This window comes from Corvus kubaryi, unplaced genomic scaffold (assembly GCF_017639235.1).
Source record: "Corvus kubaryi isolate FWS band 111438036 unplaced genomic scaffold, C.kubaryi_AGA036_p1.0 136, whole genome shotgun sequence".
In the NCBI taxonomy this organism is placed as follows: domain Eukaryota; kingdom Metazoa; phylum Chordata; class Aves; order Passeriformes; family Corvidae; genus Corvus; species Corvus kubaryi.
The window spans coordinates 9,990,486-10,013,150 of NW_024580670.1; the positions used below are offsets into that span (position 1 = coordinate 9,990,486).

The 22,665-nt window shown below is 47.5% G+C and overlaps 1 protein-coding gene across 3 annotated transcripts; it reads left to right on the plus strand.

The window, feature by feature from the left end:
* The first annotated feature begins 2,988 nt into the window (after positions 1-2,988).
* KLF15 (Kruppel like factor 15) lies at positions 2,989-16,714 on the plus strand. Of its 3 annotated transcripts, none has more exons than XM_042016702.1 (3): positions 2,989-3,372; positions 7,588-8,695; positions 14,693-16,714. In XM_042016702.1, exons 2-3 carry the CDS (start codon positions 7,653-7,655, stop codon positions 14,859-14,861), a joined length of 1,212 nt encoding a protein of 403 aa, XP_041872636.1. In that variant the 5' UTR covers positions 2,989-3,372; positions 7,588-7,652; the 3' UTR covers positions 14,862-16,714. The 3 variants fall into 3 exon arrangements, with proteins under 3 accessions (XP_041872636.1, XP_041872644.1, XP_041872628.1); XM_042016710.1 differs by lacking the exon at positions 2,989-3,372 and adding an exon at positions 5,998-6,522; XM_042016694.1 differs by lacking the exon at positions 2,989-3,372 and adding an exon at positions 6,595-6,692.
* The last annotated feature ends 5,951 nt before the right edge of the window (positions 16,715-22,665 follow it).

Below are 22,665 nucleotides of genomic sequence, written 5' to 3' on the forward strand. Positions count from 1 at the left end.
GTCACTCCCAGCAGATTCATGGATAAGACAATACAGTCTTGCTGAGAAAGGAAATTTCTCTGATAAAATCTTTGCTCAGGAAAGATGCTGAAATGGATGAAAGCTGAGGGGATGTTTCAGCGAGGACAACCCCAGACTGGCATTCAAGGAGGCAGTGATTTTTGTGTGTTTTCTCATTATTCTCTGGTGACAGGTTTGTGCTGTAGTGAGGCATCAGAACTTATGCCACTGTATATCCTGTTTGTTTGGTTTTAATGTGTCCTTTGTCTCTGTCTAGAAATTTTGCCTGGGCAGAAAAAGAGGATTTTGGATATTTGTCCAGGGTGTACTGATGTCCAGCAGCCTGGTCAGGGCAGCAATTTCTACAGGAGTTCTGGACACCCAGGAATGCTGAAGGCACAGTCACTGAGCCTACACACAAGGGCTGTGGTGAAGTTTCCAATGGATTCTGTGTGCACAGCAAAGGGGATCTGGACAAAAAGTTTGGTGCATCCACAACTTGTCACACAGTGTGTGAGTGAGCTCGGGTCAGGGGTTCATCCTGCGTGCTCTGGACTCGCTTCCCAGGTGCTGTGCACTGCCTGCCTGCATTCCTAATACTTTTTTTCCCCACAGGGAAATCTCAGTGAGAAATACAGATGCCTTAGTTACATTTTCCTGGTGTTTTCCATTGCATTTCACCTCCCAGCAGTATTGAAAGGGTGAGATGCTGGGTAGGGTTCTTCAGATGTGAAAAAGTGTCAGATCCCTCCTCCATCACGGCATGCAGCCACACAGGGGCAGGTGCTGGCACAAGGGATGGTGGCTGTGCATCCCCTCCCACAGCAGCACATGTTTGGATCTGCTTGAGCCCACTGAAAACTTCTCACCTTCCTATCTCCAGCGTCAGAGACAGCCAACAGCGCAGCCCTGCAGCTGCACAGTGGGCAAAGGACCGAGCCACCAGTGGTGCTTTTAGGGAAGCGAAAAGGTTGTGGGCCCAGTAAAACAGATGAAACTTGAAAAGCAGAACTGGGAAAACACCGTTTTATTTCCACATAAGGTAAATATGGGACTTCACTGCGTCTCTAGCAATTTAAAGAAAGTTCAGAACTACTGTGACTAAAATATGAAGACATTGCCTTTTGCAAGTGGAAAAATGCAAGTTAGAGAAACCTCTAATGTGTCCCAGTGCCTAGGTAGACTATAGTAATGATAAAATTAAGATTGCAACTTTGAGTTGTTTTCATGTAATAAACATTGCAAGGAAATTGTATATATGTACAGCCAACAATTCAAATTCCATGTAAGCCCAGCCTTGAAAGCTTGGATTTTAGCTGTATCTAAATTTCATGTCCTTTGCATTGCTAAATCATGCTAAACTTCACCTACTCAAGAAACAAAGAGGTTTTAATTGAGAAAAAGCAGTGAAGCAAGGTTTGCCAAACATCTATTTTGGGTAATAATATTTAAGGCCAACATTTTTACCAACGTAATCCTTTTTACGTCAGTGAAGTTACACTAATGCAGAATTTGGCCCTGATGTATTCGTACAAATATAGTATCTAGGATTTTGATGAGTACGTATTCATGCATTATTCATCGAGACAATGTGGAGAGGAGGAACGAGGTCTGTGCATGCAAGCAGAGCCCTGAGCACCCCCAGGTCCTTTGATCGTCCCCAGCAGGATGAAGGAGCACCTGTAGGGTCATCCTTGTGCTGCTGCCAGGCCATGACTTGTTGAGGCTGAATGTCCTCTTGGGAAGAGACTGGTTCATGTTTGCCAGGCTGTGGGATGTGTTACTGGCAATTCTGAAGAAATGCAGATGGAGGGTATTTTTGCAAGTTTAAATTGAGTTGGATTTGAAAAGAGATGAGACTGCACCTTGGTTCTGCTACAGACCTTTTGTTTGATCCTCTGTGCCTCAGTTTCCCCATAAAATGAGAATAATACTTCATTTTCCCTGCAGGACAGGGAGGCCTACAGTGGGGGAGTAGGAAGGGTGTGCTGTCCCATGTACCCTCAAAAAAGGGTGCACAGACTTGTTCTCATAAGACTGCATTCTGATATCCTGGGCTGCACCTTCCCAAGAATCTAAAACAAGGAAAAACTGAATTTGAAAAACCACTGAGCAGAAAAGCTGACTGCTGCTGCAGCTGGCCCCACTGTGAGCTTTCTCAGCAGGAGTTGAACATGGATTCTGATCCATACCAAGTATTGCATAACTATAGTGTGTTTGTGTATATAGGTATGTATATACATATATATAAATTATTATGTGTGCTTATATGAAAAACTAGTGATGTCTGTAGCAACACTGGTGTGTGTGGGCGACACACATCCCGATAGTTTCTAGCATGCTGGAAGTCCCACCATCAAGCTTTGGCAGGCAGCAAAGGGGCAGGTGTGCAGGTCTGGAGCAGGAGGGAGGGCATGGGACTCCTCGCACCTCCCCAGGGACCTGCTTATGCCCAGGAGATGTCCAGAGCCTTGCACACTTACAGAACCACAGAATGGCTTGGGTTGGAAGGGACATTAACAGGCCATCTAGTCCAACTCCTTGCAGGGAGCAGTGACTTTTTCAACCCGATCAAATTGCTCAGAGCCGTGTCCAACCAGACCTGGAACACTTCCTGGGATGGGGCATCAACCAGCTCTCCGGGCAACCTGTTCCGATGTTTCATCACCCTCATTGTAAAACATTCTTCCTTACACCGAATCCAAACCGACCTTCTTTCAGTTTAAAACCATTCATTCCCCCTTGTCCTGCGGCGACAGGCCCCGCCGAACGCTCCCGGGACCGCGCATCGCGGGGGTTCGCAGCCTGCCCGCGGCCGGGCCCGCGCGGCACCGCCCCGGGGCCGAGCGCGGCTCCCATTGAGGCCGGTGCCGGGCCGGCCCCCGCCGCGGCGGGGCCAATGGGGGCGGCGGACGCGGTCGAGCCTCTCCCCGGCCTCCCCCGCCGCGGCCGAGCGCCCGTCATGTGAGGGGGATATAGTACTACAGGAGCGGGGCCGCGCTCCGCAGCCGCGCACCCGCCTCCCGGGGGAGCTGCGCCCGCCTCCCGCCGCTCCGCGCTCCCGGCCGCTCCTGCCTTTGCGGGCTGCTGCTTTGGCTTTGCTTGGTTTTAATCCTGCCTTTTTATTGTGCGTGTGTGGCTTTTTAAATTATTCTTTATTTTTTTATTATTATTTCTAGAGTTATTTTTTCTCTTTTTTTTTCTTTTTTTTTTTTCTTTTTTCTTTCTTTTTTTTCCTCTTTTTTTTTTTTTTTGGGGTTGGTTGGCGTAGTTGGGGGCTTTTCCTCCCCCCCCTCCCGTTTTCGCTGTTGTTGTTGCGTTCTTCTGGTCGTTCGTAGCCTTTGCTGCCCCCCGGCTCGCAGAGGAGTTCAGGTAAGGGCGAGCAGGGGATGCGCGGGGCCGCGTCCCGCCGGCGGTGCCTCCGCGCCCGCTGCCGCAGCACCGCGCGGGGCCGGGGGCTGTGCCCCTGCAGCCGCGCACGGCGGGGGTGGGAGATGGAATTCCATCCCCGGCGGGGCAGCGGCCAGCGCTGGGGGGCTGTTTTCGGGCTGGAGCGGTGCTGTGCCATGGAGTGACAGGCGGCGATGGGGGGGATTGTTCCCGATCGTTGCGACCACACTGGGGACGGGGGGGAGAGAGGGAATTCGGGCCCCCAAAGCCTCCTGAAAAGGGATGGAAGGAAAAGCCAAAAAAAAAAATTCCCCCCCCCCCCCCAACAACCAGAACAAACAAAAAAACCGCGATTAACAAAACCCCCAAACAAACATGTTTTGCAGCTATGGAAGCCTGGCTGTGCTCGTGCTGGAGCGGGAATTCCGTGTGTGTGTCCCCCGGCACCCTTTTCCCTGCCCAAGCGGCTGGTGCCACGCGTAATTTCGGGGCACCCTTCACTGCCGGGGTGCAGAGGCAGCGGGGTGCGCTCCGGCGGGGCCACTGCCTGTGCCAGCTGCAGGTGAAGTGCTTCCTCTTGTGGAAGCCAAAGTTTGGGGCTGGAGCGGGATAGTTTTCAGGAAAGAAAGCTTTGGGAGTGTTTCTGCAGTTTCCCAGGAGCAGTGGGTTTGGAAAAAACAAACCTGAACACCCCGCTGTGTCCGGGGAGCAGCACAGCCACCTTGCGGAAGAGATGAGAGCAAGTGGGTTTACTCCTGGCTCACGGCTTTTTATTATTTTTATTTTTATTATTCCCCCCCCTCCTCTGCATTTCTCTTTTAATTTCTTAGAAACTCTGGGCCTGCTTCATTGCCTGGTTTAAGGCTCTATCTGTGGAGCAGAAGTCAGCCTGAACAGATTTAAAACCTTCTAGGGAACAAGAGAAAACCCTGAAGAGATTAGTCTTAAACTGGAAAAAGCTGTGGCAGTAAACGTAGGAAATGACCGTCAGCGTCTCGTATATGCTGTGTGATCAGTTGTGCTGGGCTTACTGTCCAGAAATGACAGGCTGGGAAATACATCCCCATGTTTCAGCAGTTTCCCAGGACTTTACATTTTAATGTTGCTCTGCATCAAAATACGTCTTCTCTGCTTTGCTTTTTGTCGTTATTTTTTTTTTTAGCTGGCGATTAGATGGACAGATTTTAAACAGAACAACATGTTTTTGGCAGAAAGGACATCATAACAACCCAGGGAACTCATAAAAAAAGTTGGAGACGGTCGTGCTGCTGAACAGCTGCTGTATTTCACTCCAGAAGTGCTGTTTCCAGCGGCTCAGGCATTGTGGTCTCTGTATAGGTGCTTACATTTCTAACATGTTTTGAAGGTTCCTAGAGATGAAAGTGCGTTATGGAAACAACATCATTAGTTTTCATAGCCTTCACCGCCCTGGCTTTTTTTGGTTTTGTTTTCTAATCTTCTGGTTTTGGCTGTGTCTTCAGGTGAAGTAAGGATGAAAGCCTTTTGGTTGTTAGCCCGGCCTTTAGGAGAAAAATATAGCCAGGGCCCGATCCTGCATTCCAGGCATTCTCCAAAATCTTCTTGGCTGTTCTGCAAGCTTTGAGAGTGCACAGAAAGCAGAACTGGCCCATAACGTGCCTGGATCTATTTGCCTCTAACAGTCCCCTCTTAAAAAGCCTCTGGTTACATCGAGTGACATTGTTCCTTGTCAAAAGAGATGGGAAACAAGCGTGCTGGCTGTTTTCTGCTGAGGTAACTGGCCCACAGCAGTTGCTAGGGGTTCACTGTTGGGTTTTTTCTCCTCTTTTAAGCTCTTATTCAAGTTAAGTTTAGTTCTATTCCCGGGGAAATATATGGATATTTTGATATGTGTCTTCCTAGTTCTTGCAGGCATTTAAAGAAAACTTGAACATTTAAATTTTATTTTTTTTAAAGAAGTTCACCAACTGCTTTTGGTGCATGCAGAGCACGCCAGCTTTTCTTAGAAAAAACACGTTGCCGGCCAGATTTCCCTCACAGCCCCATTCTTCAGAAGTTTAAGCTGGAATAATACGGACATTGGAGGAAGGATCAGAAACCATCTGAGGGCAAGTCTTCCTTTCTGCCCTGTGTTTCTCAAGGCAGTCACCAATTTTTGGTGCAAGATAGAAAAAATCAGCTTGGGTGAATACTTACCAGATGCCAATACTAATTTGTCAGAAGCAGATGTTGCTTTCTGTTTCAAAACTGTAATAGCTCAGCTCTGGGACTTCTGCTGGGGGAACTTACCATCAACACAGAGATTTTAAAAAAAAAAAGAAGTGTGTTAGAAATAGTTCAGCTCTTCTGACTCTTCGCTTTTACTATAAGACATGATTATAGGCTAAGGTCGCAAAACAGAGCCACTAACCTCTGTTTGAACTTCCTCGTGTTCAGCACATGTGGGTATTTCATTATTGGTTCAGAGGCATAGCTGACTGACAGGACACACATACCAGGAAAATGTGCAATCTTACTTTTAAGTCTTTCAACCCATCCCTGTTTCCTCCACATGCATATGAAGGAGGAAGCCATATCTTTAAGAATAAGACCCTTAAGAAATACAGCTTTATCCCCACTCTTCCTGTGAAATATTAATAGATGCTGCCAGTGGGACAGAGCTCTTTAAGGGTGTTGTGTAAAATATCTCACTCTGTGTTCACTGCAGCACTGAGCACACAGACACCTTTTGATTTTTCTCCAGTAAAGGAAAGACAGGGCAAATTTTGGAGATGAGGCAGCAGAGATGCTCTGCAACAGCAGTAACAACCATCCTCTCGCCTGCACAAAACTGGGAGCTATTGACTATTCATGGCAAAGCGTCCAAAGCGCAGCGGCAGAGCCTGTGGAAAATGACAGCGTGTAACAAGATTGACTGGCATTTCCTTCACGCTGGGTCACATGCCTCCTAATTCACACACACACACAGCCTCATAGGCTGATCGAATGACTTCTATCTCTGCAGTCCACATACCTTCCACAGAAAGAGTTGTTTTATTATGCACATGTACAGCTCTGTTTTCAATCAGTCACCTTGAGCGAATGACTGAGGGCCAGTGTTCGCTCCATCCAGAGATCTCTGCGTTTGCTCTCTAAGGGGCATAATCTCCATCCGTAAGCAATTTTTTTTCCCCTCGGGGAGGTGGGGAATAAAAAAATACGCGGATATCCCTCCTGCCTCTCCCTCCCTAGGCGCCTTTCTATGAAGTTTGCTCGTCTTAGCTGGGAAAGCGCAGGACAATCGCGGCTGTCAGCAAGCACTGCGGTGGGCTGCACTGGGAAAGGTGGGGCTTGCTGTTGTGGGGTTGTAGTGGGATTAGGGCTCACGTGAGCCGGGATTTGTGCGATGCTGCCCGCTCGCCGCCCCAGCGCGGGCAGGGGGCACTGGGAGCGCAGGCAGGTCGGGGTGCCGGGGGTCCGTGCAGCCCCGCCGGGGCAGCAGCTGGCACGGGGCTCAGCTCACCTCAACCTCTGCCCCGGAGAGACAGGAGCGTGGGGTGAAAGCAGCCACCAGCTGGCTGGCAGGACGTGGTAATTAGCTCAGTGCAGTGCCAGCCTTATTAAGGACAGTGCAGGTGATGATGACGTTGGCACACTGATTCATTACATCTGGAGGGGAAAATCCGCCTAGTAAATGCTGAAGCACAGTAAATATTTTTGGCTCCTGCCAGATTGATCCTTGCATTATGCTGAACAGCCTATATTTGTAGAACTGAGGAAGTTAAAAATAAGGTTGGTGGAAAGCTACAAGATAGGGAAAGGATTTGCGTTTTATGGCCACCAGCAATAAACTTTTTTTATTTGTTTCTTTTTGGTGGTAAAAATTTCAACACTGTTTTTTTCTTCCCATTCCTTTCTTTCGCTCTGGATTTCACTGCTAGGTGAAAGCTCATTATTTATTTTCTCTTGTCGGTAATATTCTGTAAGGGAGCTGTAAATCTGGAGCACACACAGTTGGGAAATGATTTCTGACAGAATTCTTTTGCAAATATGTGGTGCAATCCTGCAAAACACTTCAGCCCTGACAGTCCTCGGGGGGGTGGTGCAGACATATCAAAGCTTGTAGCAGGGAGGCTGGATGCTCTGGGCTTTCCTGTGGGCTAGAGGGCTTTATGAGCTTCAGTTCATGGAGATAAATGATTAAACCAACTTCTGACTCTTTTGTTTTCCTGCACTCAGGCTCTCACCTGAACTTTAGCTGCCTGTTATATGCTGTTGGGATATCCTTAAGAGATCGTCCAGGAATGGTGGATCACTTGCTGCCTACTGATGAATCCTTTTCATCCACAAGATCTTCTCTTGGATACTTTGGGGACATGACAGCAGGTGTGAGGTCCTACCAAATGCTGCCCTCTCCCCTGTCAGAAGATGACAGTGACTCGTCCAGCTTTTGTTCTTGTTCCAGCCCTGACTCCCAGGTGCTCAGCTCCAGCTATGGAAGCACATCCAGTGCGGAAAGTCAGGACAGTATCTTAGACTATTTATTGTCCCAGGCATCTTTGGGGAACACCACTGCATCATGGTGGGACAAAAGGAGACTTCAGCCAATAGTGAAAGAGGAGTACTTTAGGTTGCCTGAATTTGCCGTGGATATGGAAGACTCAGGACCATTTCAGCCAACGCTTGAGGAAATTGAGGAATTTTTGGAGGAGAACATGGACTTGGAGCTCAAAGAAAGACCTAAAAGTGAGACCAAGGACTTGAGAGCTTGCAGCCAAGTTTCTGTTGCTTCGCTGCAGCAAAAAGACCATATGTTACCCAGTGCTAGTTTAAAAGAGAGTAAAAATGAGCAGTTGAACAGCTCAATGGAAGGTGGCCAAGCTTCAAATGGAGGAATGACCTTAGAGAATGGGATACCGGTTATGCTCCAAATTCAGCCTGTACAGATCAAACAGGAGTCCAACACAAGCCCCAGTTCCCAAGGTCCAGCACAGGAGAACATTAAAATTGCACAGCTCCTAGTCAACATCCAAGGACAGACGTTTGCCCTTGTGCCTCAGATAGTTCAGTCGTCCAATTTGAACTTGTCCTCTAAATTTGTCCGCATTGCTCCCGTCCCCATCGCCGCCAAGCCAATTGGGCCAGGAGGCATGATCCAGGGGCAGACGGGAATCATCATGGGTCAGAAATTTCAAAAGAACCCTGCAGCCGAACTCATTAAAATGCACAAATGTTCTTTTCCTGGTTGCACCAAGATGTACACGAAAAGCAGCCATTTGAAAGCCCACCTGAGGAGGCACACAGGAGAAAAGCCCTTTGCGTGCACGTGGCCGGGTTGTGGATGGAGGTCAGTATTGGGGTGCAGCTCTGTCCAATCCCGTTTCCCCTTTTTGCTCACTTGACCTAACTTGCTGAGCAAGTATGTTTGCACTCTGATTTATAAACTCTTTCTGTTGCCAGAACTTGTCTGGTTGGTTTGACAATGAAGACCTTTTTTCTTCCTGTTAGGTAACCCATGGGTTTTGATAAATTAAATAGCACAGCATCACCTGCTGGCACCAGCAGTTTTAGTGTCTTAAAAAAAATAAAAGTAGTCCATCATAATTTGTATTTCATTCTAGAGGGTCAGATTAAGCTTGTTACCACAGGTAAGACCTGGTGTTTGCATTGGTGTGGTTGCAGCACACCAGCCCCAGCAGAGCCGTGGCTGGCACCAGCTGAGGCTGTGAGTGAACTGGATGGTTTAGGGCAGAACTGCTGTGCACAGCCCTGTGTGGCTCCAGCTGTGTGGGACTAAACGTGGTCAGTGAATGGCTGTGATAAGCAAGTGTGGTTAAAAGCAGTATTCTGTGTGCTTTCATAGAAAATGCACTCCATCCCACTCCTGAAAATGCTAGCAGTGACACTCTGGCATACTCTGGATTTTATTCTCTGTCTTGATTCAGAAAAATGCGTGGGTGCCACTCAAAGTTGCAAAAAAGCTGTCAGATGTAACAACATAACCAGAAGGCTGAGGTGGAGTTAAACATTGCTTGAATGAAAGATTGCAGGTTTTATTGAAAAAATGTTTTGCAGAGGGATTTTATTTTATTTTATTTTATTTTATTTTATTTTATTTTATTTTATTTTATTTTTAATACAACTTGAAAAATTTAGTCTTTTAAAAAACAACAACTTTTATTTTAAGGAAACTTTGACAGGTGCCTTCCTCCCTCTTTCCAGTTAGCTGTATTACTGGTTTGGCTGCTAGCAAGTGCTAATATACAGCACCACAAATGATGATGGCAGAAAACATAATCTTAACTACCTTGTGTTAAATTAAACTGAATTTCTTTCAAATAATATGCTGCAGAGCTTCAGTGAGCAATGCCTAATGAGAAAATGGGTTTTGATCATGGGCAACAGACGAGGTAAAAAGTAACAGGAGAGTGTTGTGTAAAAATGCAAGTATGTGAGACATGCAGCAGTTAGAGATGGCTGGGTTGGTTTGAGGGAAAAGGTCACAATGGAGCTGAACCCTCTGTTCCCCAGCTGGACCAGTCTGAAGTTTGCTTCTCAGAAGGGCTGAGCAGGTTAGTTTATGGGGCTCTACAAACAGGTGGTGATTTGTTTCCTTTTGTCCGTGCAGCACCTTTCATGAGCTCAGTTTCTTGCTGCTCAGGGTGCTGCCCTCTCACCAAATTCAGCTGATTAGTCCCAGAAACCGTGGGCTGGTTGCTCCCGACCTGCAGTAGAGGCGCTCGCTGCTTTTTATTTGTTTGCCAGAGTATGTGTGCGCAGGCAGCAGATGTGCCTGTGGGTGTCATGTTGGCTTTCCGTGCGCTGGGATGTGAGCACAGCTCTCCTTTTTGTGACACATGCACGTGGCACGTGAGGGTTTGTCTAATCCATGCTGAGATTTGTACCAATGCTCCCAGTGACTTTCGTGGCTCAAGATCAGGAGCCTGAAGTGTTGCCTGTGGGTGACCTTCTCCAGCCCTGTCTTATCACAAAGCTGGTGTTCCCCAAGATACAAAACTAAGGGGAACATTTAGGAAAAATATTAAGTGATAAAGGATGATTAAATTTACAACAGGTGCCTCTCTTCTCGAAGTGTTACGGCGAATGGTGTGCATCAAAAGCAGGATGCTCGTGGGCCAAGAGAAGTGCAGGTCCCGCAACCTGGAGCACCCTGAACTTTCAACCACCACAACTTTTTAAAGATGAGCCCAACAGTAATGAGAAATTAATCACCTTCATGATGAAGAACATGTGTCTTGTCCACAAACAGCTGCTGCAAGTACTTTTCAAACTCTATTGCTGTTTGTCTTGTTGAATTTCACAGCCTGGGCTGCAATCCCAATCCCCAAAACCCCCAGACTTTGGAAGGGCTCTGCTGTAAGAGGAGAATTTTATAGCCAGCAGGAGAGTCTGTGTTTGGGGAGCTGCCTCCTGTGCTCGCAGCAATCCTTAGCACCAGCCTGAGATTGCTGCCCATCCCCTGCACGCTGCTCCCACATCGAAGGCCAGACCCAACTGAACATTGAATTACTCAGTCTCCTTTCATCAATAAACCATGTTTACCTTTTCCAGAAGTTCAGTGAGAGCTGTGACTTAAGCCTCACATGACCTAAGTCCAACGCATCTGGCCACTCTGTTTGCTCTGAGGTCTATATAATCTCAGATGAATTTAAGCAGTAAAACACTGCCGGGCTCTGCTTTCTCCCTCTTTCCCCTGTGTTCTTGTGCTTGTGTATTTATTTTTTCACTGAAGACACTTAAGATCTGATCTCACTGGAGACAGTAATTTCAAAACCAAAACAAAATGTTGCCTAGCACAAAGTGCCTGAGCTCAGTGGGATGGTTAAAGGTTCCTCAGCTCTCTGTGCAGCCATGCTATGATGTTTTAAATTCACCAGGGTTGGAGCGTGCACCCAGCAAACCCTTTTGCTAACCCCTAGGAGGGCTGGAGAGCCTTAGCACCTCCCTGATGGAGGCTAAACACTGCTCACTTGTGCCCTTCCAAGGCACAGAGCAAGGGCTGTTTCGGCAGGCTGCAGAGTGGTGCTCATCTGGCAGTGGCCAGTGACCCGTTGTGTTCCCTGGACGGGTCAGGGCACTGATCCGTGTTGTGTCACCATCTACCTTTGGCACCACAGCCTCTGGTTAGCACTGCTCAGGCCAAAGAGCTGAGCTGCAGCGTGGGCTGGGCCCAGGAGCTGTGTGATGGCACAGAGCAGGAGAAGCTCCTGCTTCCCCTCCCTGGCACAGTATCGTGCAAAGCTGCAGTTGCTGCAAGGCTGTGGGATGAGGCAATTGGCTTTAAATGCCCCACTGCATCTTCTGGCTGGAGGCTCCACAGGTGACAGCATGGGACATAAGCTCTGCCTGGTTTGGCAGGGAGGGTTTAAAGGCTTCTAACATGTGTGGCCAGGAGTGTGCTTGGGCCCGAGTGACTGTGAGCAGTACCACGCATGGGGCAGGGCAGGCATCTCGCATTGTTTTTTCTTGCTGATGCTGTGCAAGGGATGGCAGGTGCGCAGGAGCTGTGCTGGTTTATTGTAGCAAAGCTCTGGGGATGGGCAGCAGGAATCAGCCTGGAGCCTTCCCTCCAATCTGGAGGAGAGGTACAGCCTGAGTTGGCCTCAATGACTGGTGGGCATGGCAGGGACCAGGAGTACCAGGCTGAAGCTATTGACCTTTCTCGTCCCATGAGCCACATAGGAATGTCCCCATATGGCTGGGAGACACAGGACACGTCCTACACATCAGGGAGCTCTAGGATTTTTCTTCAAGGGAGATATCATTACAGTCCCTTGGGGTCCTGCCAGATAGAAGGATGAAGTTGCTGTGGGATTGCCCAGATCCCTTCACTTTTCTTTTGAAGGAGGAGTCCTTCTGGAAATGGCAGTGGCAGAATAGTGAGGTATTCCTTCGGGCTTCCCTTTTTTTTTTTTTTAAATTTTACATTACACAGGGGTTTATTTTCACTTTTTTTGGGTTGATCTCAGTGCCAGAATGTGCTGCAGATATTTCACTGCAGAGTCAGGCCGCCAGATCCTCCCAGCTTCCTTGTCCTAACCTTTGTGTTGTTTTTTTGTAAACACACAGACAGCTTGAGGTTTATTTCTGTGGGCTCTGTAAGCTGATCTTTCCGTCACTGCTGGGGAACAGTATTGCAACATTCCTGCCTCTTCAGCTAAGGACATCGTTATGAGGCAGAGTGTATTTTTATCAGATGAACTCATCCAAGCTCATTCCTGACGTGCGCCTCTTTCTCCCCCACCATCCGTGCAATTCCCCTCGAAATGCACTTGTGAAGCTCTTGTGCAGCATTAGCCAAGTGCTACTGCGCTTCTGTTGCAGATGGTGACCTCAGTGGTCAAGGACATAGGACAAGGCAACCCAGCCACATCTGTTTTTACTCCTTTGAAGTCTGTATATAAGAGGATAGCTCTTTGCAAAAGTGCTTTTCCCTCTCTGCTCCCTCTTTTCCCTGGATGTGGCACAGGTCTGTTCCTTGTCCAGTGCTCAGTCCTGTTGAGCCAGTCTGCACAGGCAACATCCTGCACTCTCCAGGCCCACTCATCCATAGCTCTACAAGAGCTTCCCTGCAGGGATCTGGCACTGGGACCAGCTCAGTGTTAAGGACTTGGGAGAAATCCCTGACCCTGCTGCTCCCAGGTCCACACTGTGTTTTTGGGAAGCTATGGCTGAAAGGAGCAGGGGTGTTAGAGGAAGCAAACATGCAAGTAGAAGGCATGAAGAGAAACCTGTGTCATAGCCTTTATGAGGAAGACTCATCCCAGACAAGGACCAGGTTGACAGCTCCATAACAACTGCGTGTTCTTCATGGAGAATTTGACTCTTTCACCACGAGGATACCAGGGCAGGGAAAGGAAGAAAAGCAAGTGAATAGGTGAAAGAATCTCCCCTAGAAATGCCCCTGGGAGAGATGTGTCCACACTGTATCTTACCCACGGTGAGTGACTGCATCTGCTTTCCACTGGCTGAGTGCTCTCTGGGGAGCATGACCAGACTGAAGAGCTGCAGCAACTGAGGAAACCATTACCAGCTTTCCCAGTGCCTATGCCCTGGTCCTCAACTGTTGGCAGGAGATCAGAGCTAATTAAAACCTTTATGTGGAAACTTACTTTTCTTGCATGAGGGACGTATTCATAGGAGCCCAGCAGTCCTGTTTTCTCCCTTTCATAAAAATAGCGTATTCGCTCTGTTGGTGATGTGATATTTTGCTCCAGAAGGGCACATTTTTCTACATGTTCTTTCCCCGATTTGTTCAGCTAGTGCCCATGACTTCATTTATTTATTGTAAATAAACAGCTGATACCATTTCTTGCAAGCTCTCTTTCTGTGCTGCTCTTTGTTACTGCTCTGGCAACAAAACACTTAATTGCCCTTTGTCAGGCAGCAAATTTTTTGTACCCATTTGGACAGGGCTGTTTTAGTGTGACATTGTTAATTAACCCTCTGTCTCCCAGTCATGTCCAAAGTGGTAATAGAGCCAGTCCTGCTCTTAAGACCAAAGGATTAGCTCATTTGAGTTCAATAATGCCTATGGGATTCATGGTGGCTATTTGGGGATTTTTCTGTGTAGATGGAAGGTGGAAAATATCTAAAATTCAAAAGACTATGGAGTGCAGTTTTGGTAATTAAGGCTCATTCTTGATTTCAATTTACCCATGCTACCTATGCAAATAAGTATGCTAATGGCCGTTGGGGCCCACCTGAATTTCAGCTGTTGAGATGCTGAGCATCTCTGGTACTATTAACGACTCTTCATGCAGCCTGCGGGAGCACACACAGAAGTAAATTTTTCATCTGGATCTAATAAGTCATAGTGTTTCTAGGTAGCTGTGGCTACCTAGCTGGAGTCCCACTCAAACTGGGTGCAGTTAGGGCGTGTCTGTTGTGCTCATGTCTGTGGGAGCTTGAAACAGACCTCACCTGCAGGAGGGTAGTTGCTGTCTCTGCTCGAGGATTGGATTGTCCGTGCGTGGATTTGCAGGAGAGAGATGGTGGGAGTGGCTTTGGAGGGGACCAGCAGAGGGATCAGAGCAGCGCTGTTTTTGTCAAGCTGCACCCATGTTGTGGGGTCTAGGGCGAGGCTGTACAAACGTTGCCTCCGTGCATTGCCGTGAGTCCAGGGCTGACACGGGATGAGGCTGGTAATTGGGTGTTTCCACCAATGCTGCTGGCAGCAGGCTGGGACCAGCCCAGCCCTGCTGCGTGTTCCTTTCAGTTCCTGGAGTCTCCCAGTGGCCTGAGGGGACTTCTTTTAACCTGCTGTGAGAGACTCAGTGTTATAAAATCCCATTTATCTGAAAAGGCTTCTCCTCTCTTGCAGGTTCTCCAGGTCAGATGAGCTGTCCCGGCACAGGCGCTCCCACTCGGGGGTGAAACCCTACCAGTGTCCTGTCTGCGAGAAGAAGTTTGCTCGAAGTGACCACTTGTCCAAACATGTCAAGGTGCACCGGTTCCCACGAAGCAACCGCTCCGTCCGCTCCGTGAACTGATGGGTCCCACTCTCCCCTTCCCGCCCAGCCATCCTACAGCAGCCAATGACAGCACTTTGCTCACTATATTTCTAGTGATAATTTATTTGTCTCCACAGAACAGTCAATGCTGTTACTTGATATCACCATGTTTGAGTACCCCATGTCCTTCAAAGATGATTTGAGAATGAAGTTCTTTTTAGGTCAGGAGAGCGGGGCGCCTCTTCCTTTTTTTTTTTTTCTTTTAAGGATATTATTTTCATTTCCTTCTATCTGTCTCTCCTTTGCTGCTGCTTCTTTTGGAAATTACAGTGTTTTATTTTTAGCTGTTTTCTGCTGCACAGGAAAATGTAAAAGTTGCTTGCTGCTAGTTAATTATAGCCCTGGCATTCCTGAGGGCTTTGCTCATGTACAGGCCATTCATTGTGAGTTTTTATTAAGCTGCTCTATTTGTCCAGTTTGGAAACAGCAAATTCCTTTTGAAATGAGAACAATTCCTTTGTTTTTGGGTCGTCTGAGCCAAGGATTTGTAGGGGCTGGCCATAGGAGGAGGAACAGTGGGAGTCGGGGATGGGGCAGACAAGGCTTGGAGAGCACTGGAATGTGCCTCCATGCATCTCTGATTTTCCCGGCTCACATTTACCTTTCCCTTGGCTAGGGCTATATATAAATATTTATGTATATATATTCATACATACATACATATATATATATTTAAGCAAAAGCACGTCCCAAGCAAACCCAGAGGCTCAGGCTGGATGGAATGGCTTGGAGTGGAGCCTTTGGAACTGTGTGCGTGCTTCTGTCCTGTGCTGCCAAGGGGTGAAAGGATGCCCAGGTGTCAAAGGACGCTGCTTTCCTTTGAGGCTGGTTTGCAGCACCCACTGTCTTTAGCAGAAGAGCTGTTATCTGCACACAAAGCAGCACGAAGATGTTTGTGAGAGCCTCTGAGCTCTGTTCCTGTCTCTGCTCCTGCCCCCTCGTGTGATCTGGAGGGAGAAAGGAGAGCCCCAGCCGCGGGGGTGCCTGGTGAGCCCTGGGCATCGCCACATCCACTGTGAGTGAAGGCCTGCCTGGCTGGAGCTAAGTCTCTCTTTGCCTGCTGGCTGGCAGGGTCTGTAGGCTGTGCCTGTGCCCAGGGAGGGTGGGAGGCACCGTGGCCTGGTGGGGCAGCGCTGGGAGATCGGGGTCTAGGGGTGACCCTCGGTGCTAATCCCCTCCCTCCCGACAGCCATGTCAGAGCTCCATGCAGCTGGGGTGGGCGAATGGGTGAGAACAGTAGCCAAAAGAAACAAATTTGTGTGATAGCTGGCTAAGAAGGGAATTTAAGCAAATGATCAGATGGTAGCAGGCAAGTGATTTTATTTGTGTTTCTTCTTGTTTCATTTTTCCTTTTGAACTCTGGCAATTGTAAGAAGCTTTAGAAGAAAATAGAATTCAGTAATTAGGAATGATTTTATAATGGATGTTGCATTTCCTTTCCATTCGCAGATGGCATCTGTTTGTCTTTTCTGTCGGCAAAATGGGAAGTAGGAAAGTGTGATCCTAGCGCTAGGCAGAGCAGGAACCCGTGCTGTGCCAGAACAGCAGGTCTAGCTAAAGTGAATGCATTCCTTTTGTCCTCTAGAAATTAATATAAATGAACTATCATCTATTGACTGGTTTATATCACATCCTATGAATGTATGTAAATAAAACTGTACATAGATGCATATCTATATAAAATATCTTTTAATAACATATCAAATTTGTGTAAATTGGAAACAAAAATACCTATAAAGCCAGTGTACATAAGTTACAATTCTGTATATTTTCTTTTGTTCTTCATAAAAATATATTTACTTTGACAATAAAATGAAAATGGAAATTTTAAATCCCTCCTTGAAATTATTATTCATTAATTTCCTTTATAGCCAGCTCTCTAATCAGGACAATCGCACTTGAAATTTCGATTCACCTGGATGTAAATTTTCAGGTGCTGTGTAACAGGGAGAGGATGGAACAGTTCTGAAGTTATCTTCAGTTTTTCTCATCTCAGAAAGTTCTCGGAAGGCGCGAGATGTCTCAGCTCTCTCTTCGCTGGAGCCCTCACGCCTCGCTTGGCAGCCACACTGGGACACAAACGCCTTCCGTGGCTCCTGACTGCTGTGGGACAGGTCTGCAGATGCAGTAAAACTGTGGTTAATAAAGCAGAGCAAGCAGGTTTTGAGGGAATTCCAGCTTTAGCGATTAGTGTGGAGGAGGAAGGGCTTCAAAGTCTGCTTCAGACTGTGGCAGTGACTCACCGTGTGATCCAAGACAAAGGACTTGATTGCCATGTTCTGCAGTTCCCTTTCTTGTAAAATGGGGATAATAACGCATCACAGTGGTACTGTGGGCCTTAATCTGCATTTGTGTGACCCTTGGTTGGAAGGAGCAAGCAGTAAGACCAGTAGTCACAGGATTAAATTGATACAGAAAGGCCCAGCACGACGGAGGTCTTGGTGCCAGGGCACCTCAGTTGGCTCTTCTGTAAATCCCACGCCTGAAAGAATGATGTGAAGGAGCTGTGGTAGGAAGCATGGCCTCAGGCCTGAGGAGAAGACACCCTGTTCTGCAACATCCATTGCTTCCATTTGTAACAATAGGGGCATGAACACCATGCTCTTGTGATCTGAAAGCCGGGACATCTCTTGCACTGTGCTTTTGGTTCTTTGTCCTCCACTGGAAGAAGAAACCAGCAACATGACTGGTGTTAAAGTCACTTCTGAGTCTCCATGGGAGCAATGGTGCAGTGGGTCCAGATCTTCTCCCAGCAAGAATCATTCTGACACTAACAGGCACTGAGGGATTAAAGTCTTTCCCTGAAGAACAGCCACCAAAAAGCGCCAGCTGATGAGCCTGGGCTCTCCAGACCCCTGATTGTTTTTCCCAGAGAATCCCTTTGAGTTTGGCAAGAGGACCGAGGGATGAGGCAGACTAAGTTCTGTGCACTCCAGGTTGTTGTTACCTCCTGAGGTGTAGCCTGAAGATCAGAGGGCTCAGGACAGCGGTTTTAAGCTTTAATTAGCAAGCCTGCACCAAGAGGATCTGCAATTCCCTTCTGTTCTCACCCTATCCACTTCATCTGTTAAACCAGCTGCTTTATTTTAACCAGCATCTCAGTCTCTTCCCCATCTCACCTGGAGTTCTGATATTGCTGTAAAGTTGGGCAATTCACCCTGCAAGACCTTTGGGGCAGAAGTTGCTATTTTTCTGCAAGAGGTAATACTTAAAGCTGAAGTGGAGTAATGTAAAATCTCTGCTGTTGGAGCACAGCAGGGCAGAAAGATCTAAGTTATGTTTTAGCCTGGAATATTTTCCATGAAATGCATATTCTCTCTCTTTTTTTTTTTTTTTTTCTTTTTCTCTTTGTTTTAATAAGGGTTTTGAGTGTGAATTGTGGGGGTTTTTTTCTAGTTAATACCTAAGGAAAGATAAGTTTATGTAAAAGTTGCAATATTTTGCTGAAAAGAGTAGAGCCATGTTTGCTGTGAAAGCAGAGTTAGTTCTGCATGAAATGAATGACACTGTCAGAGTTTTGTCACAAAAAACTAGAACTTTCCAAAAGAGATTTTGATGTTTGTTTTATGTGGAATTACTGGCCTGGCTGGGTTTTGCTGATTCATGAGAAAAATGTGGCCTTGCCTTAAGTCTGGCTTTATCCACCTGAAGGTAAATATATATTTAAGTGCTTTGATGCCACAACTAGATAAGTTTATTATGTCCCAGCTTCAGCAACTCTGCATGGCAAAGCACAGCATGGCATGGTTATGCATATGCCTAAGTCCATTGACTTCAAACCTCTGTAATTTCTGAAGTGTGAATGGACACATGTGCAGTGGTACAGCCTTCACAAGATGATCATGATCTGGTTCCTAATGCTTACCAGAACTTTGTGTGTTTTTAAAAGGTTTATAGTCCCTATGTCAGAACTGGTGGTGAAGGAGTAGTGCTAGGAGAGGTAAGGAGCTATCACCTGGGGAGGCTGTACTGGAGGAATGGACTAAGCAGAAGGAATAGGAGTAAAGTGATCTTTCTCTAAGGTGACCTGACTTCTGTGACCTGTGCTTAAACATAATGCAGAGGAGAGATGTGTCTGAGACCACAGAGCAGCACAGAGGGGAAATGGGAGCGGAACCAGGATGTCCCGAATCTCCTTTGCCCCAGACAGTGGCACAGATCACATGCCAGTAACACGCAGCGGGTTACAGGAGGCAAGGAGTAATAGGACACATGAGACATCAGGTAAACAAAGAAAGGTAAAGATGGGACACAGGTAAAGTCAGGTTGCACTGATAATGCGTGCTTTTGGAAAGGATGCCGGGGGAGAGGAACGAGATCTTGCTTGCTGGTGTGCCACATGTGGGAGTCACCAAGGCAGAGTTCCCTAGAAAGAGTCCTGCCTCCCTGACCTGTGTTGTGTGGGACTTTTTACCCCGGCAGTTTTGAGGGGAGCTCAGGGAGCTGCACCCCTGTGGAAAGCAAACCAGCCCGTCGATCAGGGTGTTGTGATGGAAGGTGGCAACTCAGGCTCCCTGGAGGAGCACTTGAGTCTAGATCCTGTGATATTTGCAACAGTTTTCTGCTTCCCGCCCTCCCTGGGGGTTGTTTTCACTGAAGTCCTTGTGCCAGGAGCCTTCTCCTTGTCTAAATGGCCACTATACATTTAATCCAAACAACCAGGTGACTCCAGCACAAAGCTGGTGGCAATAATCCAGCGTTAATGATTACCCTGGGCCCCTTGGGTTATGTAAGCCTGGATGTGCTGTACTCAGCTCTCGGCTCGGACCTGCCCTCCCCGTCTGGGAGAAATACCAAGGACCTGACAACACACATAGAAAGTTGTTTGGAGCCAGCTGGGATTTTCCTTTTGACAGCACCTATGAAACCCGTTATTCACTCAGTTCAGTGATTGCCATGCCATGCTTGCTTGTTATTCAGAGATGTTGCTCTTAAAGAATGAGTTGTGCTAAGCTCCCACTGGCTTCAGCACAAGCCAAAGACAGTGACTGCTATGACTTATCCAGGGGAAAAATTTCCCAGCTAAGGCAGGAGCTGCAAATCCCAGAAGGTCCTTGGCTTCCCTTGCTCATTCCTTCTGGGACATTGGTGTTTTTGTGGCTTTTAATCTCTTGTTCCATGGGTGTTAGTTTCGTTCTTGCCTTTTTTTTTTGGGGGGGGGGTTGGGTAGGTGGGTGGTGTGAGATGTTTGAACGTGTGTGATGTGTGAAAAACAGATATTGAAGAATCTTCAGAGGGTTGGGACATAATGCCTCTTCTGGTCAAATGATCCAGATCACGAGGTTTGTAGCTCCTCAGTGCTCAGTCTTTCACAGGTCTAAGCTTTCATTTGCTCTGCCAGATCAGTGCAGGTTTTCCTCCAGCTGGAGCGGGAGCACATCCTTCATCTCTTGCCATGCTCTCTACTATGCTCTATTTTTCTGATGGTTTTGTGGTTAGGCTGACTCAAAGCCCATGTAGGTACTTGATCTCCTAAGGAGATAAGGCTGGAGGAACCCCAGCTCTTAGAGAAGTCTACTGCAGAGAGCTTTCATCAGCTCACCCATCCTGCCTACAGAGCGTGTGTGCCTTGGCCAGCATCTCACTGAGCCCCAGATTGCTGTTCGAGTCATTCTGAAGATTAGAGCAACATCTGACAAGGGTTTGGCCATCATGGGAAGAGGGCAGTGTTTGCATCTCTGCCCAAGCACAGCAAGACAAAGTATTAGGTGGAATGGGAGTGAAATACAGGAATGACAAGCAGCAGTTTGGAAAGCCAGCTCTCCTCTTGCTCACACTGGTGTGGATCTGGTAACCCTTGTCCTGCTGATGTTGGATTCAAAAGCATCCTGAAAGGGAGAGAAAATCGAGGTGAATGTGGCCTATAGTTTTCTGTAAAGGAGCTGAGGAAGGAAAGCAGAAACTGGAGAGAGTTATGGCATAAAAGGCACTGTTCCGTCTTTTCCAGTTAAAAGAGAGTGATGGGCTCGTTTCGCAGAAAGGGCTCTGCTTGCGCAGGAGGAAGGTCTGAGCTGGCAGCCCACGTCAGAGCAGCTGCTCTGCACTGCTCTGGGGCAACAGCAGCTTTACATCAGGAGGTTTAGTGAATAATAATAAGAGGGTTGTGCCTTGGACTGTTGGCAGTCACAAAGAGAAGGGTTTGGGTCTGCTTGCTGTCAGTCCCTCAGGTCTCTTCCTTGTATGATACTGCTTTTCTCCTGAATCTGTAGCTGATTCTTGGAGTGGACTCAAAAGCAGAAATATTTTTATCCATATAAACCAGGAACCTCCATAGGCAGTCCGAGGCATTTAGTAGAAAAATCTATCCAGGAATTGTTTTGCATGTGACTGAGGGTGGAGTCCAGTAGCCCACAAAAAGAGAAGTACAAAGAATTACTGTTATGTATCTAAAAAAGATTCTGGCATCTGCCTTTCCTACTGAGTCCAGTGGGCCCCAGCATAAGCCCTGATACTTATTCCAACATTTTGGTTGCAAATACAGGAATTGGGCTACACTGAAAAGCATTCAGGCAATTAATAAACTCACCTTCCATAAGTGGGAGAGTGACGTGAATATTTGAGTTTGGCTGTTGACTGCTGACTTTTTCTGAGAAGTCTATAAACAGCAGCCAGGTAGTCTCTCACTTTTTGTTTCTCTAGTGTGTGTTGTTTTTCCATGGACAACATGTTCTGGACCTTAGAGAGTTGGCCGGAGCTAGATTCATTCAGATCCTGTGTCCCTGGTGGCAGATAATGCATCAGGGAGGGCAAAGGGCTTGGAAATTTTGTTATGTCAGGATGGTGATCCTGCAGCCAGCATGGCTGCAATAACAGCTGGGCTGTGCTGACGGTGGCAGTGCTGGAGCAGGCGGCCCCATGGACCCCTGCCCGTGCTGGACCTCAGCTCCCCTGTGCCGCTTCTCGGGTCTGACTGGGACACTGTGGCTCCACGGAGCTGGGAAGTTCATGTCCAAGGACAGGGCTGACGTGGGAAGCCCTTGCTCTAATGAGACCTCTCTGCCTTGACTGATGTAGAAATGGCCTCTGGTGTGGTTTTGCCACTGCTGGAAGTGGCAGATGCTCCTGGGGAAGGCCCACTTTGGCTGGAAGGGGAGCACAGGACGATGAGCAATCTGTCCCCTCTCAGAAAACCAAGTTAGTTACAGCTGACAAGTTTGCTGGTAAACTCTCCCACTTGCTCCTTAGGAATTAATGGCACAACTGGAGGGTGTTCATTTACCTGCCACCCAGGACCTTTAGTCTCCTCGCAGGGTATTGGTATTCAAACAACTGATAAATAAACACACATTAGTAAGACATTGGGTGGATTTTTTTGGTACTGAAACTCCAGTAGCCCTTCTCCAGTACTCCCCTGCCTGAGCTCCTGAGCACTAATCCCTCACTCAGTGTCCCTGGCATTGCCTGGTAGATAATCCAGGCTTGAGATCAGTAACAGCCCTGAAAATTTAATGTGAATCAATCTCTGTCATGCCTAAAGGAGAGATTAGCAAATTAGAATTGGTCCTGATGACTTCATGCAAGTTACTTGATACCCTGTGACTGATCCCTGGTGGGTGGAAGACCATGAATCCAGGGAGAGCTGGAGCCACCTTCCTAGCTTTGCTCCTGCATTTTCATGCCAACCTCATTGAATCAAATTATCTGTTCTAAATTAATAATGATATTTGGCAGCTCTCTAGCATCTTCCAGCTGAGGAGCAGAACATACTTCCCAGTGGGAAATTAAGCCTTTCCAGCCCCTTGAAGAATAGTTGTCACCTTCACTGTGCAAGGTCAGAAAAAGG

Coding starts and splice junctions, on each gene's coding strand:
- KLF15 (XM_042016694.1), top strand. CDS start 6,611: ATGAAGTTTGCTCGTCTTAGCTGGGAAAGCGCAGGACAATCGCGGCTG. Junction 6,693..7,587: donor GGTGGGCTGCACTGGGAAAG/GTGGGGCTTGCT, acceptor TCCTGCACTCAG/GCTCTCACCTGAACTTTAGC. Junction 8,696..14,692: donor TGGCCGGGTTGTGGATGGAG/GTCAGTATTGGG, acceptor CCTCTCTTGCAG/GTTCTCCAGGTCAGATGAGC.